This window comes from Macaca mulatta, chromosome 6, assembly GCF_049350105.2.
Source record: "Macaca mulatta isolate MMU2019108-1 chromosome 6, T2T-MMU8v2.0, whole genome shotgun sequence".
In the NCBI taxonomy this organism is placed as follows: domain Eukaryota; kingdom Metazoa; phylum Chordata; class Mammalia; order Primates; family Cercopithecidae; genus Macaca; species Macaca mulatta.
The window spans coordinates 83308934-83333941 of record NC_133411.1 but is presented as its reverse complement, the minus strand read 5'-3'; the positions used below and the strand labels follow the sequence as shown (position 1 = coordinate 83333941).

The following is a 25008-nucleotide window of genomic DNA, read 5'->3' as shown; positions in this document are numbered from 1 at the left end:
ACACTTTGGGAAGCAGAGGTGGGTGGATCGCTTGAGCCCAGAAGTTTGAGACCAACTTGGGCAACATTGTGAGACCCTGTCTCTACAATTTTTTTTTTTTTTTTTTTTTTTTTTGAGATGGAGTCTCTCTCTATTGCCCAGGCTGGAGTGCAACGGCATGATCTCCGCTCACTGCAATCTCCGCCTCCCAGGTTCAGGTGATTCTCCTGCCTCAGCTTCCCAAGCAGCTGGGATTACAGGTGCCTGCCACTACGCCCGGCAAATTTTTGTATTTTTAGTAGAGACAGGTTTTCACCATGCTGACTAGGCTGGTCTCCAACTTCCAACCTCAGGTGATCCGCCCGCCTCGGCCTCCCAAAGTGCTGGGATTACAGGTGTGAGCCACTGCTCCCGGCCTATACACTTTAAAAAAAAAAAATTAGCCACAGGTGGCATGCACCTGTGGCCCCAAATACTTGGGAGGCTGAGGTGGGAGATCGCTTGACCCCAGGAAGTCGAAGCTGCAGTTAGCTGTCACTGCACTTTAGCCTGCACAATAGAACAAGACGCAGTCTCAAAAGAAGAAAAAAGAGAAGCATCTAGAAAATTAGATGGTGATAGTGACATAAAATCTATGAGCAAAAATGCTCAGAATTTTAGGCATGGAGGCAGGAGGAATTTGGGAAATCAGTTACCGGTTGTAGAAAGCAGAGCCCTAGACACCTAATTGGTATTTAGAAAGACCTATAGGTAGGAGTAAGAGATAAAAGTAGGGCCAGACAAAAACTAACTACAATGAAATAACCAAGATTGAGAAGATTACAGAGATGGATAATGGGGCAGAAGGGCAGATTGTCCAGACAATTTATGAGATGATTTCTTCACAATCAGAATGTCAGACAAGAGCTATTCAAATTCCTCTTACCCAAGGTCAGGATTGGTCCTGGAGCAATGCAGCACCTGCAGACAGGGGTGAGCTGTGAGAAGAGATGTGTGTGAATTAGATAAATCCTGACATGATCTATCCTCAAACATTAGGATTAGGGTGAGGATTAGGGCTGGGGTTACTACACTTCTCAGTGACAGACAACAACCTTAACTAACCCTAGCTTCCTCACACATGTCCTGGAATGAAACAATATAATTGAATTAGTGCAAATCCTTCAGCGTACAAAGCAAATGTCCCAATAAGAGTACAGAGGACTCAGAATGGCATATTTGCTTAGAAGAGACAACAATAAAAATAACAGTCAATACATGTGAGACACAAGTCTTAAGCTTTAAATATATCTAACCATTTAATGTGGACAATAACCTTTTGAAGATGGCACCTTTATCCTTCTGTAAAGGTACTGTAAATTATCCAAATTTTACAGATTAAAAACTAAGGAATGGAGACTTACAAGTGACTTGCTCAAGTGAGTGGTAGAGCTGGGATTCCAAGAGGATTGGCTGCAGACTCAATGGCCTTAGCCACTACACTATACTTCCTTTCTTAGAAAGTCAAATAGTTTCATAGAAACTTTTACTCGCTTGACGGATATGCCAGTGAAGACACAACCTATAAATCTCCCCCAGAGATTTCATTTACCATTTTGTTTCCAGAAAGCTGCCCCATCCTTTTGGAACGTAGGCTAAGTAGCGGACAGTCCAAGAATAAGATGGGGACAGTTCACCAGGATGGCCATCCTCTCAAAGAATGTAAGCTTTTGTTCACCAACAAGCTTTGAAGTAAAGCATGTCACAAATGACCACAGAATGTCAGGGCTTAAGGACCACAGGAGCACCTGTCTTACCGCAGAGAGGCTAATGAGCTTGCAAAATATCCCTTAGGAACAAAAGCAAGTTTTCCTAACTTTCATGGTGAGGTGTAACGAAAAGTGCATTTTACTCAGCATGAGGGAGTCATGAAGGTTAAGAGCCAGAAACTTCTGACGGTGATAAAAGTAACTTCCTTAATTCTTGGGTTGCTAGAGGGACTGTCTTTTTTAAGAAAAGGGTTCAATCTCATACTTCATAGAATTTAGTTTCTATGAAATGAAGAATCCAATATTTTATATAACTAATCAAGAATTATAGTCATCCATCCATCCATCCATCCATCCATTCAAGCATTTATTCATTCATTTGCTAAAGTAGTCACTCATTCCAAAATACCTCCTGAGCCAAAACTTATGCAAAATCCTAGGTATTTGAAACACTTCCAATCAGTTGGGGTTTTTTTGTTGTTGTTGTTGTTTTCTGCCTGGTTTTCAGATGTTGTGAACAAACCCAATGTATAGGGTCCCAGTATATTTCAATGAATTCCATATTAAATACGTTTCAGGAACCATAATAAGGCTATTAATTATGGCATAGTTTGAAGCTTTCATCTACTAATCCAAAGTAAAGAGTTCACTTAAAAGAATTTTCTAGCCAGGCACAATGGCTCATGCCTGTAATCCCAGCACTTTGGGAGACCAAGGCTGGTAGATCACTTGAGGTCAGGAGTTTGAGACCAGCTTAGCCAACATGGTGAAACCCTGCCTCTATCAAAAATACAAAAATTAGCCAGGCATGGTGGCACACATGTAACCACAGCTACTTGGGAGGCTAAGGCAGGAGAATTGCTTAAACCTGGGAGGCGGAGGTTGCAGTGAGGTGAGATTACACTACTGTACTCCAGCCTAGGTGACAAAGCAAGACTCTGTCTCAAAAAAAGAAAAAAAAAAAATTCTTTGTAGCTTTGAACCTTGCTTTTTGCTCCAAGATGTCTTTTATATACTACACGCTCAGTTTTAAGCCAAACAGGGAACAAGGCTCAGTCAACAGTAAACAGTAAACAGTAAACTGTAGTTCAACAGAAGTACTCAGATTTCTGCAAATTGTGTCTATGAGAGTTGTAAGGTCCTTGCTGTCTTTGTAGAAATGTATATCGTGACAAAAACATGTATTACGAGGAGAGTGGAAAATGAATCTCTGTACCCTGCTTCCCTGCCAGGGCCAGTTAGTGTTGCTTGTGCAAACGCTGCAATTCTACCTCTACTTTAAATCATTCTATTTCAATGGCCCAGAGTTCTTCTAGCTCTAAGAAGTCCAAAATGATTTAGTTCAGCATTTGGCTCTGCACCACATGATAACATTATTTTCTGATGGTAACAAGAAAGAGGACTACTCAGGAAAGCAAATAAAGCCCAACATCAGGGTGCCAACATTCTGAATACATTTATTCATGTTTGTATTTGTGGATGGAAAATTTTTTCCATGCTACAAAGTTTTGTTAAAAACAAGTTGCTACAAATCAATAAATAACTGCTATAGCTATTGTAACAGAATAATAAATAGAAAATAAACAGATGCAACTACTTTGTTATATACAAGACTTTTTCCTGTTATAAAACTAATAAAAGTGCTGCCGCTTTTCTTTCTTTGAGTATTTTCCCTTGAGATACAATATTTTTATTGCACGTTGCTTTGTGCTTGTCTTACCAGTTTCAGGTTCGTAGCACATCAAAGAATTACAAACATTTCCATTTAGAACAATGATCCTACTAATCAGGTGCTTATTTTCTGCCATGTGTTCATTTACAGATTACAAACATAAAAGAAGCAAAGTACAAAAATTAATGCATATGTGTGTGTGTGCACGCGCACGCGCTCAAGGCTGGGAATACAGACTGGTATGAAAGGCTTTTAACTAGTTGTGCATCAAAATCATACACAATGGCCATTAAAAACTCACTTAGCTATCAGCATGTAAATCATTGGGTTGGTTATTCAAAGATCAGACAAACAGAATTCCCCGATACTGTTTCCATTTGGGTTTTCCAGCTCATATGGTTCCAGCTGACGATACTCAAAAGTCACACGATTTATGTGTTTTCCACTGGAGACCATGCGCACCACAGTGTTGTCACAGCCAACTTTCATTTGGGCTATAATGGATGGAAAAGATAAAAGTTTCCCAGCAGGTTAGAAACCACACAGTCATTTAAACAATGGGATCACTTAAACACAATGAAAGCAAGGAGACGTATCTTCCTCTCAGGTACTCAAACTACGCATCTACTATCAGTTGAAATGTTTTTGTTTCATTTTTATTATAACTTATAATTAGTTACAGAATAGTGTAATTGAATTCAGTCTTTCTACTCATGTGCAAGAACACTATTAGAAAAATAAAACTAGCTGGAAAGAGGAAAGATGTTTCCTCGGCCTTTTTTGCCTGCAAAGCCTGAGTGGTAAAGGCAGGCAAAGAAAATCAGTCTGGCGTGTGCACAGTTGCTTGGGTTCCGGGTTCGCGGTGGAAACAGTACTGCCCTCTAAGCACAGGTCGGAAATTTGCCGTGGCAATTTTTGGTTGTCACCAGATCTAGGGTTGCAAGGGGCATTTAGTGGGGGCTAGAGGATAGAATGTACTGCGGGACATTTATGTAGACAAAAAAAAAAAAAAATGACCTGTTTATCATTTTCTGAATTTAAACAAAAACTCTGTTTTATACATAAACAAAAAGATCATTTGCATGGTATAGATATACACTGCACATACTAGTTTTTGTTCTATTATCCACTTACAACTTTTCTCTGATTTTTTCTGTACCACTTATATGAAATGGCTTCTGATATCCTTGCTTCTCTTAACTCCAATCTTATTCGGCCGGGTGCGGTGGCTCATGCCTGTAATCCCAGCACTTTGTGAGGCCGAGGTGGGGAGATCAGGAGGTCAGGAGTTTGAGACCAGCCTGGACAACATAGTGAAACCCCGTCTCTACTAAAAATACAAAAATTAGCCGGGCATGGTGGTGTGCGCCTGTAGTCCCAGCTACTCCGGAGGCTGAGGCAGGAGAATGGCTTGAACCTGGGAGGTGGAGGTCATGGTGGGCCGAGATCACACCACTGTACCCCAGCCTGGGGAACAGAGTGAGACTCCATCTCAAACAAACAAACAAAAATCCAGTCTTATTCATTATTTGTATAAGATCTGACAACTTTTATATCTCTTCTGTATGGGTTATATACTGAAACTCACATCATTTTCATTAAGAATTCCTTTCCTGGCTGGGCGCGGTGGCTCAAGCCTGTAATCCCAGCACTTTGGGAGGCCAAGACGGGCGGATCACGAGGTCAGGAGTTCGAGACCATCCTGGCTAACACGGTGAAACCCCGTCTCTACTAAAAAATACAAAAAACTAGCCGGGCGCGGTGGCGGGCACCTGTAGTCCTGGCTACTCGGGAGGCTGAGGCAGGAGAATGGCGTAAAAACCCGGGAGGCGGAGCTTGCAGTGAGCTGAGATCCGGCCACTGCACTCCAGCCTGGGCGACACAGCGAGACTCCGTCTCAAAAAAAAAAAAAAAAAAAAAAAAAAAAGAATTCCTTTCCTTTTATTTATGCAGCCTCAAGCTGGTTCCTGAGGCAAGATTTATCTGCCAGCAACAATTGTTTCTGCTGTTTTAGTTTTCTCAATCTTCCTTTTCCTCACTTTGTCTCCATAAGGTGTTTTCAAATTTTAAGAAATGCTATCATTGTCCTTGTGTAATGGGTACCACTCAAACACGTACCTGGATTTAAATAAAGTAAACAGTTCAACAGAGTTATTGAGATAAAAGACAATTTGATGACGTAATAAATAAAAGCCCTATAATTATTTTAATATAAGTACCAGGGAGTCTAGTTAAGCTTCTACCAGGAGGTCCAAATTTATTTCTCTTTTCCTTTCTTTTCTTTTTCAATTTCTTTTTTTTTTTTTTTTTTTTGTGGCAGGGTCTTGCTCTGTCATCCAGGCTGGAGTGCAGTGGTGCCATCTTGGCTCACTGCAACCTCTGCCTCCCAGGTTCAAGCGATTATTCTGCCTCAGCCTCCCCAGTAGCCATGATTACAGTTGTGTGCCACCACACCGGACTAATTTTTGAATTTGAGTAGAGACGAGGTTTCACCATGTTAGCCAGGCTGGTCTCGAACTCCTGACCTCGAGTGATCTGCCTGCTTCAGCCTCCCAAAGTGTTAGGATTACAGGTATGAGCCACCACACCCAGCCAAATTTATTTTTCATTAAACAATTTGGAGGCCATTCTTTTTCTGATCTTACTCTGGACTTTAATCTTTATAACATGTCCTATTTTCTTTACTTGAGTATTATTTATTATTTTGAACTAATTCCTAACAAAATCCAATGTAAAGGGCAGGGTCCCTAATAGTTCAACACTGAACAGCTCGGGAGGGGCTCATGGAAACATGATAAAGAAAGAAAAGAATTAAGGCAGCAGAACAGGGTCTGGAAGCAGGAAACTTGAGGTAATTCGTGCTGAATCAAGGAAAACCACCAAGGCCTGGTGGCAGGGAAACTGAGACCAATTCGTGCTGACTCCCCAAAGCTGGAGCAAAAGGAAAACACCTGGGTCTGGGGGCTGAGAACCTAAGGCCAATTAATGCAAACTTCCTAAAGCTGAACCAAAAGGAAAAACTGCGTCTCCCCCAAGCCTGAGTAGTGAAGGATCAAAGGCTAGTCTCCCTACAACTCTCCCCTTCCACCACATGTCGCAAGGAAAGGGAGAGTGCCTTGGACTGGCCGTGGGCCAAGCATGGGCTATCTCTTCATCTGCATAGGGTGCCAATTCACCTCAGCCTTTAGCCACAAACCAAATCCTTCATCCAGAAAAGGGGTAATTGATAAGAACCTCAAAAGGCCAGGCGCAGTAGCTGATGCCTGTAATCCCAGCACTTTGGGAGGCTGAGGTGGGCAGATCACCTGAGGTCAGGAGTTCGAGACCAGCCTGACCAACGTGGAGAAACCCCATCTCTACTAAAAATACAAAATTAGCCAGGTGTAGTGGCACATGCCTGTAATCCCAGCTACTTGGGAGGCCAAGGCAGGAGAATCGCTTGAACCCAAGAAACAGAGGTTGCAGTGAGCCGAGATCGCACCATTGTACTCCAGCCTGGGCAACAAGAGCGAAACTCCGTCTCAAAACAAAAGAAAGGAGTACTTGAAACCCAGAAAACTTTTGTAACTGGGCCCTTGAGCCACTTGCTAGGGTCCACTCCCACCCTGTGGAGTGCTTTGTCCCTTTAATAAATCCCTGCTTTGGCTACTTCATTCCTGTGTTTCATTCCTTTGTTACTTGGTGCGTTCTGTCCAATTCTTTGTTCAAAACACCAAGAACCTGGACAACTTGCAATCAAGGCCCTCCTTCCAGTAATGGAATAAAGTCTGAAATGAACCAAACAGTGATATGATTAAAGCCTTAAAATATCTTAAAAGTGGTTTCAGTTACCTAGGTAATATAGGCAAAAGTGGTTTTCCAGCTTTAGAATCACCTTTTTTGCCAATTCAAGTTATATCACTCAAGCAGAAAAATTACTTTGGCTTCAATTATCTAAATTTAAAGGCCTGATTGTTTTTTAATCCTTGTCTTACCGTTTAACCCAGCTGAGGTATATCTCCTCAAAGGTGCTCTCCAATCATGAGCAGGGAAGTAATTCAGTACCTCAGATCGTTCACCCAAAAGGCTGGAGAGGCCGAATGCACTGACAGTTTAAACCAGGGCTCAAGTGTCAATTAGCATTAGAGAATCCTCTAGTTTTCAGCAAAGTGGGATTTGAGAAATCTTTTGCCTTTACCTTGCTTGGAAAGCTTGCTTTGAGCCCACTCCTGCCTTAAATCTCATCTGAAACTTTTAGAATACAGTATATCTGGGGGAGGGTAGACTGCATATCAGGCTTTAGTGCTGACTTTTGTATAATCCAGCCTCTGGTATCCTCGGGAGATTGGTTCCAAGATGCTCCCCATCCCACAGATACCAAAATCCACAGATGTTCAAGTCCCTTATGTAAATGGCTACCTTTTACCTTTACCTATTTCCATGCAAACTACACACATCCTCCCATATACTTTAAATCATCTGTAGATTACCTATAATACCTAATACAATGTAAAAGCAATGTAAATAGTTGTCATACTCTATTTTTTTGTGTGTTTTTTTTTCCTGATTATTTCCTTTTTTATTTTATGGAGGTATGGTCTGTTGACCAGGCTGGTCTCAAACTGTTGGGTTCAAGCAATCCTCCTGCCTCAAACTCCCAAAGTTCAGGAATTACACTGAATTTTTTTTTTTTTTTTTTTTTTTAAGACAGAATCTCTCTCTGTTACCCAGGCTGGAGTGCAGTGGCACAATCTCAGCTCACTGTAAGCACCACTGCCCTGGTTCAAGCAATTCTGCTGCTTCAGCCTCCTAAGTAACTGAGACTACAGGTGTGCACCACCACGCCTGGCTAATTTTTTTGTATTTTTAGTAGAGATAGGGTTTCACCATATTGGCCATGCTGGTCTCGAACTCCTGACCTCAGGTAATCCGCCCGCTTTGGCCTCCCAAAGTGCTGTGATTACAGGCGTGAGACACTGCACCCTGCCTACATTGAGTATTTTCTATTTGCAATTGGTTGAATCCATGTATGGGGAACCCACAGTTAAGGAGAGCTGACTCGATGTTAATTCTATTTTAGAAATGTTTTGTCCATCATCAACTCAGAGACAGAAAATACTGGTGGTGTGGCCTGGTTTTAATTATTACAGGTAACAGCTGATCAAGAGGACTGTCTGCTTTGCAGCATCATTGCCTAGCTGGTTAATGATCTGCTGTGACAGGAGAGGGAGGAGGCTACAGTCAGAATTAACCGAGATTAGAGACTGCTGTTCTTCTGTTTTGTCGCTTTAATGATAATCTAGGGCTCCTGTGTCGAAGTAAAGCTGTGGGAGTGACCTTTACAGTAATGTTTGATGACTCCTCTCCCCGCCTCCCCCAGACTCCATTGAGCTGTTTGGTCATGAGGTCATGAAGTCCCATCCATCCTCACCTGACATGAGCATAATAAAGTGAAAATCCTCACTTGTCTCTGACATAGATCTGGTTCTATCTGGCATATGCTGTGCCAAATAAACCAGTCTTCTATTACTGGTGACCGCTTTTAGATTTCAGAATTTACCTCTGTGTTACACTGGCCTTTGAGAGGCTAGTTTAGCCGTTAAGAAGTTATAGACTTTTAGCAGTTCTAAGAATTTCTAATAAAGCTTATCACTTTGTTGTTTATTTACTGTGAGTAACACACACACATACATACACATATATAAAAAACAGTTACTTCATTATTATCCTATCACTAACTGATGATACATCTACTATTTGAACCATAAGTGTTTCAGTTAGTAGATAAACTCTTTAGTCTCTAGAAAATGAAAGCAGGGACCCCCAAGAAAATGGAAAGAAAGCAGATTTTAAAAGCTTTGTCTTTTTCATAGTTTTACTTAAGGCCAACCTTTATTGCTTCATAGGTTTCTCTCCCGATGTCAGATATTTTGGTAAAGATACTGATGTTATACATAACCTCAAATCCTCATACTGGCTCAGTGTGAAAAGTTGAAGATTTTTTTGGTGAAACTCACCTTCCAATGTAGAAAATATTGGGGGATAGATTATTTTTTTTTAATCTTAATAAGCACATACATAATAATCAAAGAAATACCTCACCCGGGCCATGAAAGGGGTAGCAGAGATCAGCTAAAGGTATCATCTTGGAAGGGTCCAATCCAGTTCCTCCCAGCAGCTCCACAAAGTCTCCTATTCCCTCACAACCTGCTGAGGATTTCTAAGGCAATAAAGCAGCAGAGAAAGACACATTTAAACCAATTACAGAAGTCAAACCATTTGACCAACAGCGGGTCCATGAATTCACTCAATCAGCCCTCAACATCCTGGCAATACCGTTTAATTTAACATCTGGGACTCCGGAAATTAAAAGACGTTTAAAAGAGAAAAAATCATAAAAATTGCTTTTCTAAATCAGTTGAGTAATCATTTTTTTTAGAAATGTGTGTACATGTTTTTTTCATTTTTTTTTAAGCTCAAGGACTGGAATGATAAAATGGAAATCTGTAAACGCCATATAAGATGTACGGAAATTGAACCAAAAAAATACTTTACTTTTCAAATCATTTGGACATGCATGCTGAATCATTCGAATTTCTTAATGCACGCAGTCACAGTTAAGTGAAGTCAAATACCTACATTTTATAAATAGGGCTTTCACATCCGTTTTTCCTTCACCTCATCTCTTCTTCTTTGTAAAGGAACTTTGTGTGCTATTGGAACACATCATTTCTACCAATAAAAATTTTGATTAATTATAAGTATGTTAAAGAAATAATAAAACCCTGATTTGGGGCTCAAGTTAGCTACAGTTACCATGATCTTTCTCCTTTCAACTAAAACAAATTTATTTCAAGCTACTCAAAAGAATTCATTCTAAAGCTCTGTGTGGTCCACCATGATCACCTTCTCCTGCTTCCCTTCATTTTTTTTTTTTTTTAATTTTGTAGAGATGGGTCCTTGATATGTTGCCCAGGCCAGTCTTGAACTCCTAACCTCAAGGGATCCTCCTGTCTCGGACTCCCAAAATACTGGGATTACAGGCACGAGCCACCTCACTCAGTCTTTTCAGCTTTTCCATACTGTCTTGTCCACAGCAATCCCCCTGCCTTACTTTCCAACACAAACAAAGCAACCACTCTCAGTCCCAAAAGTACTTTGAGCCCCCATCTCCCATGATCAGGGCAGTCTCACAAGTATGCCACCTGTGCAACCACATAAATTCAGTGCCTAGAAGGGCTCTATGCTTGGTTTAATGCTCTGCTGCATTTTAATAAAACTGTAATAAGGGCTCTCACATTTTCATTTGTACTGGTCCCCACAATTTTGCCTGTAATCCTCTTCTTCATTGAAGTGTGCTCATTAAGAGATCTAGTGGTATGTGACAAGGTGCTCAGTACTTAACTAGATAGACCTTAACACATAGGAACCAAAATCTAAAATAGAGAACTTAAAACACACACACACACATAAGCACACACACATTCAGGCATTTAGAAGGGCACTGACAGCCATGGTGGCTCATGCCTGTAATTCCAGCACTTTGGGAGGCCAAGGCAGGTGGATCATTTGAGGTCAGGAGTTCGAGACCAGCCTGGCCAACATGGTGAAACCCCATCTCCACTAAAAATACAAAAATTAGCCAAGTGCGGTGGCACACCTGTAGTCCCAGCTACTCGAGAAGCTGAGGTAGGAGAATCAGTTGAACCTGGGAGGCAGAGGTTGCAGTGAGCCAAGATCATGTGCCACTGCACTCCAGCCTGGGCGACAGAGTGAGACTCTGTCTCAGAAAAAAAAAAAAAAAAAAAAAAAAAAAGAAGGGCATTGAAATACAACTGGAACTAAACAGCAAATTGGAAAATAACATAATGGCAACTGCTTCACTAATAAGCAGGGGTAGGTGGGGATATCTATTTTTAAAGGGCCTACCTACTATGTGCTGGGTTTGATGCTTAGAGGCTTTATATATAATTGCATCAAATGATGAAATAGAGGTTTAATTAGCCCCACTGTATACAGGGCTTCATGTTCTTGTACTGAGAGTGGAATAAGCAATTTATCAGTAAAGGAAAAAAACCTTAATTGCCTTTCCCTTGAGTAGAGGACGTCCAGGAGGAACATCTCTTAAGACTAAATTTTCCACTTAGTTTTATAGGTTCCAAAATTCAGCAGGTGCTGTTACAGGGAAAAAGGCAGACTCAGGAGAGAGAAGTGGGAAATAAAGAAGCTAGAAAGAAATAGAAACTAAAGTGAGGGGGACAAAACAAAGAAACAAGAAAGTTAGGTGCACTTATTCCTTGCTATTCAACGATTTTTCTCCCTTCTTTGCAAACCTCTCAGCTTTTCTTACAATGTTAGAAACTGAGTTATGTGGGGACCTCTGAAGTTCAGTTCCTCAACAGTGATTCCCTAAATTTCTTTGTTGAGGTTCTAAGCCACTGCTATCTTTTGCCTAGCCCACAATAATGTACCAAAAAAGTACTTGGCCAGGAGCAGTGGCTCATGCCTGTAATCCCAGCACTTTGGGAGGCCGAGGCGGGCAGATCACAAGGTCAGGAGTTCGAGACCAGCCTGGCCGATATGGTGAAACTCTGTCTCTACAAAAAATACAAAACAAAACAAAACTAGCCAGTTGTGGTGGCTCATGCTTATAATCCCAGCTACTCGGGAGGCTGAGGCAGAAGAATTGCTTGAACCTGGGAGGTGGAGGTTGCAGTAAGTTGAGATTGCACCTCTGCACTCCAGCCTGGGTAACAGAGCAAGACTCCATCTCAAAAAAAAAATAAAAAAAAGAAGTACTTATATTCCTTGTACCAAATGTAAGACCCTCACACCAACTCAATGTGCAAAATTGAAGGTGTTTGGTTTTGGTTTTGTTTATTTTGGTGGAACTCATCTTCCAATACATAGAAATCTGGGAGGTTTAAGAAAATAATCTTGATAGATACATTAATAATAACTAAAGAAACATCTCACCAGGGCCATGGAAAGGGTGGCATGGCCCGACAGCCCATTCATTGCATGGAAGGCACAGTGACATTTTAGACAGCGTACATCGGATCATGTTGCTTTCCTCCCTGAACCTCTTCAGTGGTTTACCACTGCACTTAAAATAAACTTAAACTCCCTAATGTGGCCTGCAGGGCTCACCACACTCTGGCCCTGCCCATCTCCCTGAAGCTGTCTTATGCCAATCCTCCTCTTCCTTCCATTTCTGGAATCCAGCAAGCCCATTCCTGCCTCTGAGCCTCTGCACTGTTCCCTCTGCTCCCTGTTCTCACAGCTGCTGGCTCCTTCTGATCACTCAGGTCTCACTTCTCAAAAGGTTTCTTTCCTGACCACTTTATCACAAGTAGCCCCCTGCCTCTCCATCCACCCCCATGCTCCCAGTTACTGTCTACCACACTATTCTGCTGCATTTTCTGTATAGCACTTACCACCATTTGAAATACATGGCAGTTTTGCCTGTCTCATCCCACTTGAATGCACAGTCCCTGTGAGCAGGACCTGTCTTGTTTATTGCTAATTTCCAGCATCTACAATAGTGCCTGGCACATGCTAAGCACTCAAAAAATATTTTGTGAAGAAGCAGATGCCTAAAACACTATAGGCTCTAAATTGTTTGGGAGGAAACACCAAGATTACCCCGATAGCCCCAATAACTAAAATTCAGATCTCCCAGTCTGTGCTCACACCTTTCATCTTCTATATTTTACATCAAAAATGACATACAAATATCGAGCCAGTAAGACTATACCAAAGATACCCAAAAGTGTCCTTATCAAAGGACTATTCTTCCACTAAGAAAAAAGCAGGCACTAATCCATGAATTTAGGGCTTAAAGGAAATTGGATATACTCCTTTTTTCAGTCCTAGTTCTATTTATTTGGTTGTCACTAAAATCTGTCTGATTAGGAATTATGACTGCCTTTGATAGCAGCAAATACATGAGTTATCTTAACCTAGTCATGTGAGAAAGTAAAAGGAAATGAGGATGACTCAGAGGGAAAATGCTGCCAGTGCAAGAAAATGCGGTCAAACTCAGCATGAATTTTAAGGTCCATACAGAAGTTTATTCGAAAATAAGTTGATAGGGATTATCCGCTAATATTTTTTAGGCAAAATGTATTGAGTTAAATGTCATGCCAAATACTTTTCAAAGCTTTACCGTATTTTGCAATCTAAAAATCCAATTTTGTATTTTATGCTACAGTTAGCACTCCTTCACAACACAGTTCTGTCAATGAGATACTTCCTTATGTCAAAAGAAAATTCCAATAATCAGAAAAACAGCTGTGTAGATGACTCACACTACGTTCTGCTAGGAGAGAATTTTTGTAAAAGAGGCAAGCACAAGAGAGTTCAATTGTAATTATATACCACAACTTTACCAGTTGAAAACATTTCTTACATCACAAGGAAAGTATTCAAGTAGTCAGAAGGGGCACCTGAGTATGCAACTTGCCGCACAACTGAAATAGAAGAGGGGCTTAGTCAAAGCAGCTAGGGCAAACACGTGTGAGATTTAAGAGCTCATCAGAGCGACGTACTACGCCAATTTGCTAGTGTCCAGGTTTGCCCTGTATGATTGCTTCTGCTCTGATTAAAGCTCTGGCCTTATCAAATGGTTAGGAAACAAGTAAACAACTCACCTTTAACTGAAGACCATTTACGTGTCCCAGGGTGAGATCAGATATTTTGATCACCACAGGATAAATTATGGAGAAGCTGCAGTTTCGATGCTGGTGTGGAACGACCAGGGTAAACTTTCCATTTGGAGTCTGAGAAATGACATTGCAGGCTTTGTAGAAAGGAAAAAAAAAAAAACAACGAAAATTCATGTTTCCATTTCCATTACTTGGTTTGCTGGGTTTTTATAGACATTTATTGTATCTTATTCTAGGACTCCTGTTCATGATCTAGGGCCTTCTGCCCAGGAAGAGAGCATATATACCACAAAAACAATTTGGAGACAGAAAGGATTTGGGGAACAAAAACCATCAGTGACACATGGATATTGTCAGGAGGCCCTGGGCTGTGAGGGGGCTTCTAATGTTAATCTTAGGGGGTTACCTTGTTTATAACAATCAGAAGACATAATTCAGCACCCAAACAAATACTAGCTAGTATTAGTTCTAGGAGCACTTGAGTTAACTAGAGTTCAGCTTAAAGCTAGGAATGTGGAAAAATCAAGGCTTAATGGTGAGTCCAAAATTCAAACTCTATTTTCAAATAATAAAGTAAATAATTAATTTTAAGTATTTTCTTTTTCATTCTTATTTCTTTTCCTTTTTAAAAAATTTTTTAATTTTTAATTAAGACTTTTTATCTTTATTTTAAGACTTGGGGCCTAGGATGCAGCTGAGCAGCTTCACCATGGCCCCAGGCTTATTTTAAGTATTTTTCTTTTCTTTTCTTTTTTTTTCTAAGGCGGAATCTTGCTCTGTCACCCTGGCTAGAATGCAGGGGCGTGATCTCAGCTCACTGCATCCTCCGCCTCCCGGGTTCAAGTGATTCTCCTGCCTCGGCCTCCTGAGTAGCTGGGATTACAGACATGTGCCACAACATCCGGGTAATTTTTGTATTTTTAGTAGAGACAGGGTTTCACCACGTTGGCCAGGCTGGTCTCGAACTCCTGACCTCAAGTGATCCACCTGCCTCGGCCTCCCAAAGTGTGGGATTACAGGAGTGAGCCCCCACACCAGGCCTATTTTAAGTATTTTTCTAATAGTGAGAAAATAGGCTGAGAAAAAAAATGAAAGACAATAGTCTTAAGGCTGATAAATATTTGCTGCATGTTAAGTGATAAGTTAACTAAAAGGTGCATTTTTAATGTTTATTTTACTCCCAAGAACTTCTACAATTTTTTGTTTTATATCTCAAATCTAAATTTACAATACATTGGCCGGGAGTGGTGGCTCATGCCTGTAATCCCAGCACTTTGGGAGGCTGAGGCGGGTGGATCACGAAGTCAGGAGTTCATGACCAGCCTGGCCAAGATGGTGAAACCCCGTCTCTACTAAAAACACAAAAATTAGCCGGGCGTGGTGATGGGCGCCTGTAATCCCAGCTACTCGGGAGGCTGAGGCAGAGAATTACTTGAACCCGGGAGGCAGAGGTTGCAGTGAGTCGAGATCGCACCACTGCACTCCAGCTTGGGTGACAGAGCAAGACTCCGCCTCAAATAAGTAAATAAATAAATCTACAATACATTAATTAGTCTAGATATGAAACTAGAAGCATCAGAATTTGTACTTTTTTTTCTGATTACCGGATGAATCAACATTGATCAGAACAGATCAGAAACACCTCTTGCCTCCTTTTCATATTTTTAATTATACTTACTTTCAAAAAGAACTGAAATTCCTTGATGGTTCTAGGAAGTTTCTTTTTTTAATATACTTTTTAAAAAGTTTTAATACAGACAGCGTCTCACTTTGTGGGCTAGCCTGATCTTGAACTCCTGGGCTCAAGTGATCCTCCTGCCTTGGCCTGTAATCCTGCTAGGATTACAGGCATGAGCCACTACTGGCCCAGGAGGTTTCTGATTTCTAACTAAACAAAATATAGGGGAAACTCTTTATTTTGTCTTCTAGAATTATTCTATTGCAGTCCTCAGGAAGAGTCTTTTTGGGGGGCTGTTTCAAAAATTCTTTTGTTTTTTCAGAACTAGAAATCAAAAGATCAGTAGTACGTTATTCTTTGGCAGATTAGGCCCCATCTTTCAGCCACACAAAATGTTAATATTAATTCTATTGTATGCAAAAATGAGCGATATGTGTTCCTTTTCTAATTTTTTAAACAGATTTTTTTCTTAATGGGGAAAAAAACAATTAGCAGATGAGTAAACTCATTTTTTTTTTTTTTTTTTTTTTGAGACGGAGTCTCACTTTGTCGCCCAGGCTGGAATGTAGTGGCATGATATCAGCTCATTGCAAGCTCTGCCTCCCGGGTTCACACCATTCTCCTGCCTGAGCTTCCTGAGTAGCTGGGACTACAGGCGCCCATCACCACACCCGGCTAATTTTTTGTATTTTTAGTAGAGACGGGGTTTCACTGTGTTAGCCAGGATGGTCTCGATCTCCTGACCTCATGATCCACCTGCCTCGGCCTCCCATAGTGCTGGGATTACAGGCGTGAGCCACCGCCTAAGTAAACTCATTTTTATAAAGATAATATGCTTTAGGCCGGGGCTGTTCAGTTGTGTAGCGTAGGCTACATGTGTGTCCATCAGAAACGAACTAAATTAGAGTGGTGGGCTCAGAATCAGAAGGTAACATTGAGATGCTGTAATCCAACCCTCTGGTCAGGGCATGATATCTGTCTACCACGTTCAGGCACAGGCTGAAAGACATGGAGACTTTCAAGCCTGTGCCTGAATATCTCTAAGCCTGCAACTTTATATCCGATCCCTCAAGCTTATCCTGGATTAGTGAAATGCCTTGGAAGATTAAAGCTTATCACTAAATGCATCGTAGAACCTGAGGAGCTCAGAGCAAGACTTTGGAGAAAAGATTGAATTGTACTCACCATAAATTAGTATACTACCTAACCTGGGAAATAAATTTAAAACTGTGGTTTGATATTCATAATAAAGAATAGAAACTATCCTTTAGGTCATTTCTAATTACAAAAAAATTTCCATTCAAATCATTCCTCAGTTCAAATTTCTTTAAGTCTGTGCAATGATACTACTTTCAAAAAGCAGTCTGACTCCCAAGTTCTGCCTTTTGACTGAGAACACTTACGAAAGAGGTTGGGGTCTGTCTTTATGGTTAATGTGAATCCATTTCCTGGTTCACGGACTCCGAAGAAGATCATGGCCACATTCTGGGAAGATCTGATGCTCCTCCTGCTAAGACCAGTCTCACAGAAATCTATGTACCGCTCAGCTGTGGGGAGAGGATGATCCTGGGAACTGGGGAACTTCTCCCCCTTGAGAATCCAACCATCAAATACCTTTGAAAAAAAATACAGACATAGATGCTATCATTTCCATCAGCTCCTGAAGTCTGAAGAGAGTTGAAAAGGGGGAAAAAGTCATCCACCAATGGGCCTTTAGTCATAAGTGAGAATTGACAGTCCACACTCTGCCTGCTTGCTTTTCATTTGTATATATTGGACTGTGAGGGTTGTTTGCAAGTAATAGTATTAATTAATTTTTATAAGCCTTAAAGCTTCCAAAGTAAGTAAACTTCTTTATACTTTATCATTTCAACCACTTTGGTAAATAAAACCACAGCCAATGTACATTTTTACCTTGGTCATATTTTCTACCTCTCACCTTCAGAAGAATCCCACAAAAGCATAATTTGGGTTTCGTGCAGCTTCTCTCTTTCCTCTAGTCATGAAATGTGAACAAAATATCTTGAAAATAGATAGCAAAAGGCCGGGCGCGGTGGCTCAAGCCTGTAATCCCAGCACTTTGGGAGGCCGAGACGGGCGAATCACGAGGTCAGGAGATCGAGACCATCCTGGTTAACACGGTGAAACCTCGTCTCTACTAAAAATACAAAAAACTAGCCGGGCGAGGTGGCGGGCGCCTGTAGTCCCAGCTACTCGGGAGACTGAGGCAGGAGAATGGCGTAAACCTGGGAGGCGGAGCTTGCAGTGAGCTGAGATCCGGCCACTGTACTCCAACCTGGGCGGCAGAGCGAGACTCCGTCTCAAAAAAAAAAAAAAAAAAGAAAATAGATAGCAAAATAAAAAACTGGAGCAGCAACTTTACCTGCTAATGGCTATATACACCCATTTTTCTCATTTTTTTTTGTATCATCACATATTATTTTAAAATGTCAAGAACTGCTTCAACAGCCAGGCAATGATGGCTGGTATACTACCTGGGACATTTTTCCTTCACTTGTTAAAGTTTACAGTTGAACAAAGGGTCAGAGTCTATTGACTTGACCCTCAAAATCACCACAGGTCTCCAGTTTAATGAGTCCAATCTAGTCCACATTAGCAAAATTACCAACAACCCAGCTACAAATTATTTCTAACGCATGTGACAGGTTCCAAAATAATCCTACTTTGGAGATGTTAATCATTATTATTTTAATTGGACAGTAGAGCTCCATCAGCCATCCCACTCTGCCCTGTTATACTTATGGAGTCTGACGACTGGAATCATGGAGGCAGTGAGCTTGGGGGTCTTGTCCTCCCCTCCCACCTATCTCCATCTAGATGCCCCCTCGGCAGCCAGTCCCCTCCTGCTCCAAAATCGGGTCACCGGCGCACTGAAGACAGCCTCTGTGCGCCGAGCGTGGACCAGCAGGAGCGAGGCGGGATCAGATGTGAGACGTGTGGGGCGGGCCTTCTAACCAAGACGGCCCGCTTGGTGGACCGCAGCGCTCGAGCTTGTTGGTTTTTAATCATATTTCATCGGCCCCGGATTGCGTCGCAGCGTTCTGCGCTGCGAGTTCAAGTCTAGAAGTTCCCCGGGCCTCGAAAGCGCCTAGAAGGGAATGTAAACCATGGCAGCGTCCAGAGGCACCGACCGGAGCCCTACTGGATGTGTGTGGCACGAGGTCTTCGGGTAAGGGCGAGATTCTCGCCGTGTGGGGGTCCTCGAGCGCGCCTCTCCTACTCGGGCACCAGCGAAGTGTCTAAGAATTGCCACCGGCTACCCACGCTCGGCAGCCCCACGCTGGTTGCAATGCCCCAGCCCTTTCCAACCCTCCCGTGCCGCCTCCCAACCCCCTCCCCCGGCTAGGCTGGTGGGCCGTGGGCGCCTCACCTTCAGGAAGTCGCCGCCCTGACAGTCGATGGAGACCTGGTCGTAGTGGATGGTGATGAACTCCTCGGGCTCGCCGATGAAGAAGGCGGCGCAGTGCAGCTGCGGCCGGTCGGCGGTGAAGGTGAACTGGCCCTGGAGGCTCAGCATGTCCAGGCACCCTGGGGGAGGAGGGCACGGGGCAATAAGTCCCGGGCTGCAGCCGCCTCGGCGCCAGCCTCGGGCGGCCCCTCTCCGCGCGCCCCATTCCCGGGCTCTGTAGCGCCCGGCGCTCCGACTTCCAGCCTCGGCTGCGCTGGGTTCCCGCGCCCGCGGCGCGCCACCTCCTTCCCCTCTTGGAGCGCCTCCGCGGACCGATCCTTAGCGAGGGGGCCGCGCCCCTGGCGGTTCCGGCCAGCCCCTTACCCAAGATGCCCGCGAGCCCCCTGCCCTCCGCACAGAGTCCCAGCTTCCCCGCGTCCCGGGCGCCCGCGAGCCGGGCAGCCTCGACTCACGCAGAGCGCGGCGGTACGGCTGCTCCCCAGCCAGCTCCCGCTTCAGGTTGGCGCTGAAGAGCAGGAAAGGATCATAGTCCGCCGCTTCCCGCAGCTGGCAAGGAACATGGGTCAGTCCGGAAAAGTTCAAGGGCTGGGGATAAAAAAGGGGGCCAGGAGCGGGGCACCCTCCCTGCCACTCAGCATAGCAAATAAAGAGAGAGGGGTAATATTTTCCCGTGTCGGGAGAAGATGGGAAGGTCTTAGACCCTCTCCATCAGGCCGGGGCATCCCCAGCGGCCAGAGGCAGGCAGGCAGTCTGGGATGCTCAGAGGCAAGGATGGAGAACAAGATAGGGGAAACCAGGGGCAAGAGAGCATCCAGCAGAGAGGGAAGAAACAGCGAACCCCAAAAGGCTGCTAGCAGAGGCAGCCTGCCTGCCGCCTAGGGCTAACACGCAAGGAAGGTGAGATGGGTCAGTCCAGGGTCGGCTCACCTCTAGGTACCGGCTTTCCCCTCTTAGAGCCGTCAGGAAGATGAGAATGAAGTGACACTGAAGTTTGAAGTTGGGCGACATGCTGGCCTTGCCTCTGCAGCTGCTGTGCTCTGCTCCGGAGGTCCTGGGCTTTCCTTCCCACACCCTCGCGCAGACTGAGAGCTAGAAGCTGGTAGGGTCCCTTAGCTGGGTCTCTTTTATAGAGCAGTGGGGAGCGGAGGCTCTCTGCCCCTTAGCTGATCAGAGCTCAGTAACCATGGGTTACCCTGTCTCATTGACAAAGTACGTGGCGATGACGAGGGTCCAGCTCTCAGCCACAAATTTTCAGCGTGGCCCAGCATTATTCACCAAGAATGATTTCAGTCACTACAACTTAGTGCACTAAAGTGTTGGAGAATGAGGCGGAGACAAAGAATAAGGGAGGGCATTTTGTTGACCTGCCAAATGCTACATTATACTTTTCTGTGGGCATTCAGGGAATTTTCCATTTTGCAAATCAAAGTGACAAAGTTACATACATGCATAAAATACCCAAACACATACAGCCTATATTTTGCAGCCTCATCACATAACCTTGGATGAAACCATGCTAGAAATTGTCAAAGAATTTAGTATTCATGCAATTACTCATGCCTCTCAGTAAGAAACTTGAGGCATTTTCAGCTTTAAAGAGAGGTGGAACAGAAGCAAAAGTCTGATTTTGCAGAATATTGCAGTAATGCAATTATAAGCTTTCTTCCTGCCCCTTACTCTTTGCTTTATCCTGGTCCAGTTTCTTACAGGCATTTCTTTCATGGAAAACTAACTCTGGTGTCAGTGGACTTCTGGATTTTAGCTGAGCTCTGTCACTTGACCTGAATGTTTACATGATGTACACACTCCTAGACCAGGTAGCTGTAGCCATGACCTTTGCATCCATCTGAACCACTGGGAGATGAGATTAAGTCATTCCATTTCATGCATTCAAATACCTGGATTACTTTAACACTCTGGTAGAAAGAACTGCCAGGAAGCTTTATTGTAACTGCTCACCAGCAAATTTACAGGGCTAAAAAGATGACTTAGGGATCCAGAGATAAGTATAAGCTTATCTCTGCTTATCAGGAGAGAAGAGACTTTCTTCTTTGTGTCCAAAATTGTGGGAAACATGAGGACGCTCCACTATTGGCTTTCTTACCCCTTTCCAGTCTCTGCACCAAGCATTGTTATTACAATTATTACAAATAGACCATAATACAGAGTTAGAAAGGAAGGAATGGCTGTGTTTTCCATTTTAAAATACTCAAACAGTGATTATCCTGGCAGTGTCAGAACTTGAATATTTTCACGTCAGGACAATTCTGAGGTCTGGAGAGGTGTTCTTTTTGTTGGTTTAATCAGGAGGCCTTTCTGCCACAGCCCAACTGTGTAAGCAGTTCTCAGACCATAGACAGTGAGAGGGAAAAGAGTACCTAAAGCTCATGGACACTGACCATCATGTCCTTCTCATCCCAAGGGCTGTTTAGATGCCTGAGTTTTAAAAAGGTTATAAAGAAACCTGAGAAGAATCAAAGAGGAGGAAAACAAACAAGTTAACCCAAACTTGCTGGCCTCAAACATGCCAGGCCATCTTCAGGTCTATCTCCCACCCTTTTTGTGCCTAGAGGGAGCCTCAGGCCCATTCACCAGGCATGCCACAGGCCCTTTTCTCTTTCCCATTGATGTAGCCACAGTCCTTGGCCTATTCCCAGAATTCAGTCCAGCACCCACCTTGGAGACCTCTGCCTCTTCGGGGGTCTGGCACCTGATGTCACTCCAGCTCAATGTTGCTTTGTTAGCATCACCAAGGAGACATTCTTCTTCAACCAGCCCCTTTACAAGCATATGCTCATGTGCACATGTGCACACACACATGCACGGACAACACTGATGTTCCCACCCAGCTCTCATGATGCCCCCTCCTCAGGAACCACACACAGCAAGAGCTGGGATGAGTGAGTGCTAACATAGTGACTGATTTTACAAACATCATAACATAGCATCTGATTTTACTTAATCCACAAATTATAGTACAAGATGAACCTCATTCCCACCAAATTCTAGGTAGATAAATTAATGTGTAGTTTTCTCCAGTTTGGTAAATATCTACTAAGCCAGTGGAAACTACCTTTTCTTTAAAAAAAAAAAAAAAATTATGGTAATTTAAAGATGGAAACTACAACCGATGGAGGAAAACTAAGAAGATTAAATTGGAAGACAAGGAGAAGCCAGGTAGCCATTCTCTCTGAGAGGAAGTATTAAAAATAGGTGAGAGAAATGGAAGAGTAATTAGGATTAGGCAGAAGAAAAAGTTTCTGGGCAATAAGTAGGCCTATGTGTGAAGACTAAGGATAAATTATTTTCATGGACTGCTTTGGTCATTCAAACAATTAGCTTAATATTTGAAAGTTGTTTGTTCAAGCAAACTGGATTTTTTAAAAAATATGTTCTGGGTAAACTCAGAGTCCCCAAGTATGCTGATTGGAAATTATCTGTATGTTAACCTCCATTCTTTTCAAATATTTCAGTTTTTCTCTGTATTTTTCCAGATAGCTTCTCCAATGTTGATGTTATACAGTCCCTGATAGGTGTTTTTTGGGTCTTCAACTATTGTTAGGCAGGGCTAATACTTTCTTTTTGTTAGGTAGGATTAAGACATTTTTTCTTTCACAAAGCCCCAGAGCAAATTGTCACCTATGTTAATCCTGAAGGCCAAGGTGGCCACACAATAGCAGATCCATATTCAATGCATGGACACGGGGGCAGGTGCAGAATTTAAAATTGTGCCTAGACTGATGAGACGCACACAGAGAACTTCTGACACTTCATGGCACAGCCTCCACAGGCTGCACTTGACTTTCACAGTCACATTATAGGCCATGTTTTCAGGGTGACCACAAAATCCCTCTGCATTCAAGTTAGAAGTTGTAATATGACCTGTAATAATAAATTTTTTCTTTTATTTATCACATCAACATAGAACATCACTAATCCATGCTTTAGATGAACTTCCTTTTTCCTTTCCTGACTAATGAATTAGCTGGAATGTTAGAAAATGGAACATATTATTGCGTTCTTTTTTTTTTTTTTTTTTTTTTTTTTTTGAGACGGAGTCTCGCTCTGTCGCCCAGGCTGGAGTGCAGTGGCCGGATCTCAGCTCACTGCAAGCTCCGCCTCCCGGGTTCACGCCATTCTCCTGCCTCAGCCTCCCGAGTAGCTGGGACTACAGGCGCCCGCCACCTCGCCCGGCTAGTTTTTTTTGTATTTTTTAGTAGAGACGGGGTTTCACCGTGTTAGCCAGGATGGTCTCGATCTCCTGACCTCGTGATCCGCCCGTCTCGGCCTCCCAAAGTGCTGGGATTACAGGCTTGAGCCACCGCGCCCGGCCTTATTGCGTTCTTTAAGAAGTAAAGACTACTGAATAAAACTCATTGTAGTTAACCAACAACAACCACCACCAAATAGTTTTCAGTTGCTTTCAAGATGATTTGTTTGAATGAATTTAGCTATTATTTTTATTTTATTGTGGTAAGAAGAGTTAAAACACAAGATCTACTCTCTTAAAAGATATTTAAGTACACAACACAATATTATCAACTATAGGCACAACGTTGTACAACAGATCTCTGGAACTTATTCATCTTGCATAACTGAAACTTTATACCCATTATTATTGATTCCCCATTTTACCCTCCTCCCAATCCCTGCAACTATCATTCTACTGTCTGCTTCTACAAGTCTCACTATTTTAGATACCTCATATAAGTGTAATCGTGCAGTATTTGCCGTTTTGTGGCTGGCATCTTTCACTTAGCATAATGTCCTCAAGGTTCATCCATGCTGTAGTATATAACAAGGATTTCCTCTTTTCTCTGACTGAGTAATATTCCTTTGTATGTATATACCACATTTTCTTTATTCATTCATCAATGTTTACGTTGTTTCCACATCTTAGCTATTGTGAATAGTGGTGCAACGAACATGGGAGTGCAGGTATGTCTTCAACATACTGATTTCAATTCTTTTGGAAAAATATGCAGAAGTGGGCTTGCTGAAACTTTTATTTTTTCTTTTCTTTTTTTTTTTTTTTTTGAGATGGAGTCTCGCTCTGTTGCCCAGGCTGGAGTGCAGTGGCAGGATCTTGGCTCACTGCAAGCTACACCTCCCGGGTCCACACCATTCTCCTGCCTCAGCCTCCCAAGTAGCTGGGACTACAGGTGCCCAGGCTAATTTTTTTGCATTTTTAGTAGAGACGGGGTTTCACCATGTTAGCCAGGGTGGTCTCGATCTCCTGACCTTGTGATCCGCCCACCTCGGCCTCCCAAAGTGTTGGGATTACAGGCATGAGCCACGGCGCCCAGCCTAAAAACTTTTATTTTAACTTCAGGAGTACATGTACAGGTTTGTCACATAGGTAAATGTGTGTCTGTCATGGAAGTTTGTTGTACAGATTGTTTCGTCACCCAGGTATTAAGCCTAGTACCCATTAGTTATTTTTCCTGATCCTCTCCTTCCTCCCACCCTCCACCTTCCAACAGGCCCTAGTATGTGTTATTTCCCTGTGTGTGTCCATGTGTTTGTTCTCATCATTTAGTTCCCACTTACGAGGACACACAGTATTTGATTTTCTGCTCCTCTTGTCAAGGGGAATGATAACCTTCTTTCCTTTCATACAATACTCTATTTTAATTTTTTGAGGAAGGTCCATACTGTTTTCCATAATGGCTGTGCTAATTGCCATTCCCTCTAATGGTGGCCAGGGTTTCCTTTTCTCCCTGCCAGCAATTGTCATCTTGTAGCTTTTTGATGATAGCCATCCGAAAAGTTTCGAGGTGATATCTCGTCATGGATTTGATTTGCATTTTCTTGATCATTGGTGACATTGAGCATCTTTTTATATATCGATTGGC

General features: G+C 42.8%; 1 protein-coding gene and 1 pseudogene across 1 annotated transcript; both read right to left on the bottom strand.

The window, feature by feature from the left end:
* Nucleotides 1–3166: 3166 nt before the first annotated feature.
* Nucleotides 3167–20367, bottom strand: CRHBP (corticotropin releasing hormone binding protein). The gene is given in 7 exon segments (NM_001257453.1): nucleotides 3167–3893; nucleotides 9481–9598; nucleotides 14031–14179; nucleotides 17127–17337; nucleotides 19115–19272; nucleotides 19606–19699; nucleotides 20081–20367. Coding segments are annotated over 7 exon segments (969 nt in total). The 5' UTR covers nucleotides 20162–20367; the 3' UTR covers nucleotides 3167–3735.
* A 4366-nt stretch (nucleotides 20368–24733) lies between these two features.
* Nucleotides 24734–24777, bottom strand: LOC114679170 (U6atac minor spliceosomal RNA; annotated as a pseudogene).
* Between the last annotated feature and the right edge of the window lie 231 nt (nucleotides 24778–25008).